Below are 7,500 nucleotides of genomic sequence, written 5' to 3'. Positions count from 1 at the left end.
TTCCACGGAGATAGCTTTTTCGTTTCTTGCGATAATATTAAATTGGCAAGTTCCAAACTGAAACATTTCTCTTGTAATTTAAAAAAAAGGTGAACGTAATCACGAATCATGTAAGCGGTAACCGGTCGTTTCGCCTACGGGTCGTTTCGCCTACTGTCTGTTCGCCTACGTATAATGTCCGTTCGCCTACGTCGAATATGTCAGTTCGCCTACGATTCATATGTAAGCTTTAAAACTGAATTGTTTAAAAGTCCTTGTCGAACCTCACAGAAAAACACTGTGACGGCTAGCTAAGGCGTTATTTCTGTAAACTTGTGTCTTGAGCGGGGTCCTTTAGCGGCCTATACTAAAGAAAGTGAGACTTTTCATTAACATATCAATAAAGGATAAGGTACGTAAGAAATTAGCTCCTTCCCACTCTACTGGGCGGTTCAATGTTTGTATCGATGTTGCGATTTGTTCTCAGTATTACGAACTTTATGAATTAGTTCGTGCGCTTTCACGTCAATGCAAAATATATTCCCCGCATTAGCCTCCATTGCAAGCTAGTTCCAGTCCAATACCGAGAATACGAATATTGTCTATTCTCGGTTTTCACATGACGTCACGACCGCCATGTTGGTGCCCAAAACAAAGAAAATGCGGCCATGTTGGTGCCCTGACCAAATCCTCCGGGAATTTAACTCTATTATTATGCAAACGATTCCTTTTGTTTTCGTTCAAAAACATGGCTGTTGATCACGTGATTGAAAACCAGCAATTAATCGCCAATGATCTGTTTTAAGGGGCGGGAGTCACGCGGACAACCCAAACGTCCCCGCATGTAATAGGTAACACTTAATGATTATTAGTATGATTATTAATCTCAAAACGTTGCTTGCAGTAATTAAATTGCATTTGTGAACTCATTCTACATGTAAGCATTAAATAAGTTTGTACGTAAAAGTGACTGATTAACGAATTTACTCTAAAATGCCGTGAAATGAACACAGACTAGGACTACAATTATAGATTAGCAGCGGATGTCACTTAGAATTAAAAAGAAAAGCGTAGGTGAATCGACTCTAGACATAGGCGAACAGACAGTAGGCGAAATGACCCGTAGGCGAAACGACCGTAATTCATGTAAGCAGCCCAAAAAAAGACCTGTGAATCCCGATAATTTCTGTACGAACATGAAAATTTATTTATTCTCTATTATCCTTGATATATCTCAGCTACAGTCGTATTGGATGTCGTTGTGAGTATAGAATCTGCTTTTATTTTGCAGTTGACCGTCTCCGAACACAAGCTCCAGTCCATTGTATATAAGTCCGTTCGTAAACATGTGCAAACAGGATTTTGAAAATATTCAGTTAAAGCAAAGACCTTTTCCATTTATCGAAGGTTTTTTTATCTGCTTTGCGAGATTAAAGTTCTCTGGGGTCATAAGTAGTATAAGTCGCGGACTAGTAACATCTTTCAGGAGCATAACTCTTCCTATAATTTCAGACAGTCCGACTTTTCAGTTCCCAGGTATAACACAGGAACTTATGGCAAACATTCATTGCGCTATTTAGGGGTTTTGCTAAAAGCAGGCCCGCGGCCCAGCGGTCCGCGGCCCACGGTGGCCCGGAGGCCCACACAGTTTTGTTGTCTAGCGACTTGTCTAGCGGTAAATCCACGCGCATGCTCAGATTTGCATCGGGTTTGGGCGTGCAAATGAAAGACGATGAGTTTGAATTTGTTTACCATTTTAATAATCATTTCAATCCTTTTTGATCCTTTCTTTCGTTGCATGTTGCTAAGTGAAAAATGTTGTCATTCTCTGTTGTTTTCGTCTGTTTACAACAACAAACAGAAACAAGGATTCAAATGATTAAAATGGTAAACGAATTCAAACTCACCGTCGTCCATTTTGCACGCCCAAACCCGATGCAGATCTGTGCATGCACGTGGATTTACCGCTGGACAGGAAACCCGTGGAAAATGAGGAGTGGGCCTCCGGGCTGCCGGGCCGTCACGGGCCGTGGGCCGTGGGCTGCTGGGCCTTCGGGCCGCCAGGCCGCTGGGCCATGGTGGGCCGTGGGCCGCGGGCCGCTGGACTGCGGGCCACTGGGCCACGGGCCTGCTTTTAGCAAGACCCGCTATTTAGGACCCACATAATTTATGGAGCAAACTGACAACTGCAGACATATCAGTTACTTCCTTACCCCCCGGGCTTCCTTAGCCAGGTTTAAAAACCGTGTACGTATTAAAGCGTGACCTTACCTCTCTGTTAGATGATGCAGGGACTGTGCTCATTGTAATTCTTAATTGATTTCTTCAATTCCTGTTTCATAGTTTTTTCATATATGTATATATGACCTTGTTCCCGTTGCGTTTTATCTTTACACAAGCCAAGTAAACATGACTATGTAACTTACGGAGCCGCAAAAGTAGAGACTTTCTAGAAAGACAAATTAACACACCTGTCAACAAACTTGAATTCCGCACAATCACCAATAGCAGGAAAGCCGAAATTTCGTCACGTGAAAGAAGAATAATCAAGAAATCATTGGACAGGTTTGTTTTTGGTGGTACTTAAGTTAACGAGGAAATATAACATCATGATGAAGTGGAAAAGGGGCGGCCCAAGGATCTCGCGGACCAAGGACACTATACTGTATAGCCTATGGGGGTGCAAAATTGGCTTGAAAACGAACAATTCTGCGTATAAGCGGCACGCAAAAGCAAATAAGTATTTACATGTAAACGTAATTTAATAAATGAAAGAAATGTATATTTGAAGGTTTTTTTTTTTACAAAAACTTTTCATCGATCGAGCCTGTCTTAGGTTCCAGTCCTTCCCCGACAGGTCACGCAAAATTGTGACAAACTGAATTTTCCAAGAGCTTCGCAACATCACATCGATTTTACTCCTTTAGATCATCGGTGACCCCTATTTTTTAAGACATGAATCACTTGCTCTTCTTGCAATTTACAAAATATGATGAAAGGAAAAAAATCACAATGTAAAAAGTTATCTTTTTAAAATATTTTTCTTTCCTTGGGTCCTGAGTTCAGGAAGTGATTACAACAGGTAGCGCTTTGCGAAAACGCTCGTTGAGGATTAACTCTACTGTTTATGACATCCCCAGTGGCATGCAATTATCCAAAAAAACCTATTCCTATATTTCTATGCACAGAAACATTCACTCTAACATATTATTTTTATGATTTTTAACGGAAAAGTAGATGAGGCTACATCTCGTTATGATGACCTATCTATCGAAATTAGGGCATTTTTCCCTTGCCTTTTTCTCCAAAACAAAGTTGGTGACCCCCAATTTTTTTCCATTTTTGGAATAGGTAATTTATGACCTAACTTCAGGCGAGAAATGAAACAAATTTCAATGTGGGAAGATTTTCGGCAAACGTCCTTAATTCACCTGAGTGTAGCAACATCTAGCACAAATGACCACATGCTGCTATATCCAGGAATCGCACCTGTTGAACACCGTTGCATGGGTAGTGAGTTGACGTATTAACACGTAGGTGTCAAATGTGAAAGTTTGTTGGGTGGCCACAATAAGGCATGTTGCACCGTAAATTACGTCATTTGTGCAAATGACGATGATGTGCCTTGTTGTAAATTTGCACCGCATGTCCTATCAGGGGGCTATTTACGTTGTATCTGATTTCCTCAGAAATGATCGATGTGTTTGTTATTTTGACCACAACTTAGCTTCTTAAAGCAAAGAGATTGCACTTACTTACGAGTTACATGTATGATTTAGAGTTTAGCCAAGGACAAACTGTGCTTATTGGAACCATCTCAAGAAGTACTGCTCGTATCCTCAAACTTCTGTTCCATAAGATTGTTTCTTTCCCCACTCTTCTCCTTTGTTTCCAAAGCAACTGTTGAACACACTTCAATAATCTGAGATTACTACTAGTTTAAATGTATAAGTATACTTTTATTTGAAATGCTTCATGGTATATTAACCAGACTTAATTTAATTTTTAATATGATAATTGTTTACACTGTCTTGTATCCTGTAATTTATATGACCCCACAAGTATTTTCTTCATAACCTTATGTGTGAATAAGAGATAGGATGATGATGATGATGATTGAAATGCGTTCCTAAAGAACGATTGCAAGGTGTATGCATGTTATGTCATTGCATTGTTATAGCTGTATGTGAGAATTTCTTGATACCTTGATAATATTGCTTGTAAAACTTATAAGTGAAAAAAGGTTACTTTCATGGATTATTGGTAAGTGGTTAGAGTGTTTGAATGAGCTCTTTCTGGAATGAGAAAGGAGACTTTGCATGGTTTCTCAACAAAGCCCTTCCACTGTCCTTTGATGAAGCTTTAGTATGCTTCATCTTTATAATTGCCTTGCGTGATCTTACATGTAAATTGGTTCAATAATACACCTTGGATTTGGTAAAATTTGGATTGAGCAGTAAATCTGTTCCTTTTCTAGAACTTGAAATTCATCAGAGTAAAGGATTCATAAATGAAGAGGTGCTGCTTCTGGCCCTTGAAGATCCCAAAGCTCGTATTGGTAGTGGTGGGGCCACAGTTAATGCTCTTCTTGTGGTTACTGAACATCTCAGTGCAAAAGCTGGCTTTGAAGTAATTATATATCACTTGATCTTACAATTAATTTGTCTTAAATGGAAACGTACATGAGAAATGCAGGTCTTTAAAAGTCATTTCATCTTTATGAATATTTCTTGACTGCTATATATTCTGAATTTGGTGTGATTAAGTATGTACTTTTTTGTGATACAGACATTGACCCTCAGTGTTTTGGATGAAGCAAACATTCTCATCATGCACATGGTAAGTGAGGAATTTTTGTATGACGTGAATTCTGACAGTGTCCAGTTTTACCGGTGTATAATCTAAATAATTTGTGGTCAAAGTTGCCACTGTCAACAGCTGAGGTGTCACGTCTGTATATACCTACATGTGACAATTCTCTTTCCTTTCTCAAAGGGCAGAGACTTTCCATTTAGTTCTTGTGGGAGATGCTTTAACAGTTTACCAGCCAAACACACAGAGAAGTCTAAAGAGCATTTGTGTGATGCTGTTGTCTCCAATTTTGACCTGCTGTTACATATTGTATCAAGCATAGTGAGTATGAAGGCCAGAATACACTCGACAAGAAAAAGAAAATTCCAAACACACGCCTCTGCTAACAAGAAACCGGGAGCAATGCGAGGTTCCCTACGAAAAAGAAAGAAATACAGTAATATGAGTAGGGAGTGTAACTACATAAAACATAAACCAGAAAGACAATATTTAACAATATTATTGACAAGGCTTGCCGAATGTGTGCAACAAGCCGGACAGGAAAAAGTCCTGAGTACTCGTGTGGCTACATAACATGCGCTCGTTTAAACCGGACGAAAAACGCTTTAACAAAAATTTTCAGTCCTAATATACTTGTACTAATTGGCCCCTTGGGGGATTGTGCTCACTAACGAGGTAGTGTAACCTTGTTAAAAAGTATACGACCGAAAAAAAACTAATTTGCATACATGAAAGAACAATTAACTGTCTGCAACAGTGAGTCTTCCTCATATTCTGTTGTTCAGGATGTCACTGTCACTGACTGAATTAAGAATGGTTAGTCTGAATGACTGCGGCATGTGTAAGCATGCATGTGTAAAATTGAAATGTTTTAGCGCTAGTCAGACTGATTTTGGTCAAGACAAGTATTTCTGATCCAACTTTTTTGCACTAAATTTTTAGAAAATGAATTATTAACAACCAAGAACATGTGACAGATTTGTTTGTGACAATTAACAAAGCACGGAGCAAACATCAGCACCTAAACTAGTCAAACCGGTTCTCTACTGCACAATAACTAGACTGTACAATATAGTGGAATATTTGTGTTTGTTTCGTGTGTTTTCTATACAATAATTAACACAGTTGCATGGATAATAAAAGAACTTATTTTTTGCATTCAATCTTTACTTTTACAAATTTCCTTGAAAGGCTTCATAGTTGGACAGATGCTGGTCCTCCTGTGGGTCTGAACTTCCAAGACCTTCTGTGCTGTAGTTGAGTTGTTGTCCAACTAAATTCACTGAAGGTTGACCAATACTAATAAATTTTAGTGAAATCATAACTATCCAATGCTTTGTTTTGTCAACAGTTATCTCTAAATGCTCCTCCTGGCATTTGGGTCTGCAGTACAGACATGATATTATCTGTATCATCTGACACAAGTATGTGTGATCTTATGTTTTAGTATAACATCAACATGCAGTTTGTTACTCTGGCTGTAAGGCCCAAAATAAAGGTTCAGCTCTGTTTCTGTTCATAAATTAATAGACTTACAGACTGTAGTACTGGGTATATTTTCTTTGGCTCACTATTTTTCTGCATAATGCATAGGATTCATATTTCCCACTGTGCAGCGGTGGCTCAGTTGGTTGAGTACCAGCTGGTCGTGCTGGAGGCTGTGAGTGTGTTTCAGGATGGACCATGAACACACAGGGTCTTTAAATAGCGGAGGGTAAAGTGTTGCCTTGGTAATGACATCTGCAAACTTGTGCAGCCCACCAGTATACATTATAGTTGACTGCAGTAAACAAAAAATAATGAAAGCATGTGTTTGTGCATGTTGTCGGTAGGTACATGACTAAGTACTTTAATATGTATCATGGGGCATAATATCATAGAAAATTGGGTGGAAGACAAGTATCAAGTGGATAATTTATGGGAATCGCTCTTCCATTTTTGAGCTAGAACAGTGGTGCATTAATTTTTGATTTTAAAATAAATTACATGTATGATTGTATTTCTTTGATCGCTGGCTTAGTTGGACACAAGATTGAGAGACTTTCATGATCAGTTGCCAGCTGGCGACCAGTCTGGAAATTCCGATCCACAACTAGGCTCAACTTTTAGTCTCATTGGTCGCAATTTCAGACCCTGTTGTGGTTACCATCCAAGAATGTACCGTAATTCTAAATCTCTCCTAGAATATTAATTCAAATCATTACCAAATGGAACTTTGATTCTTGATTCAGACACAATTGAACTTGTGGTTAAGAGTGATGGCTTTCTTATTCTTGTGATTTGCTCATTAGCACATTAACCATCATTCATAACTAATAGACCATCATTACTAACAACACTGGTACCAGTTTCTTTAATAACACCATGGGGTGAAACCCATCCAAGACTTATAACAACAGTTAAACCATTGCAAATTTGAGAGTATTTATTTTAATAAGCTATTTGACTCCACCTAGTTCTTCATAAGCACCCCAATCAGTCAAAGCTAGTCACCCTACCTACATGTACTGAGGACATTCCCTCCCCCTCCAACAGAAGAACTCTTCAACAGGCTCTTTTTTCCCTGAAGATCCGCAAAAATAAAAATAAAAATCAACAAATACATGAAGAACTAATTAAGTTTTTACATGTAATATTGAAGGCCATAATGCAAACTTCACTTACATTTTTCTGCCAAGAAAAGTAACCATATTTTTTGTCAGTAGGCCA

At 38.7% G+C, this 7,500-nt stretch overlaps 1 protein-coding gene across 1 annotated transcript in view; it reads left to right on the top strand.

The window, feature by feature from the left end:
• Window positions 1-7,500, top strand: part of LOC138012294 (L-fucose kinase-like) — a 39,925-nt gene that overhangs the window by 214 nt on the left and 32,211 nt on the right. The window contains exons 2-5 of the mRNA XM_068859133.1: window positions 4,457-4,608; window positions 4,768-4,818; window positions 4,975-5,112; window positions 6,143-6,215. Coding sequence (XP_068715234.1) covers window positions 4,457-4,608; window positions 4,768-4,818; window positions 4,975-5,112; window positions 6,143-6,215 — 414 coding nt within the window. The remainder of the gene's footprint in view (window positions 1-4,456; window positions 4,609-4,767; window positions 4,819-4,974; window positions 5,113-6,142; window positions 6,216-7,500) is intronic.

Source organism: Montipora foliosa, chromosome 1, assembly GCF_036669935.1.
Source record: "Montipora foliosa isolate CH-2021 chromosome 1, ASM3666993v2, whole genome shotgun sequence".
Lineage (NCBI taxonomy): Eukaryota > Metazoa > Cnidaria > Anthozoa > Scleractinia > Acroporidae > Montipora > Montipora foliosa.
Note: the sequence above shows the minus strand (reverse complement) of the source record. Positions and strands in the feature narration are given on the sequence as shown.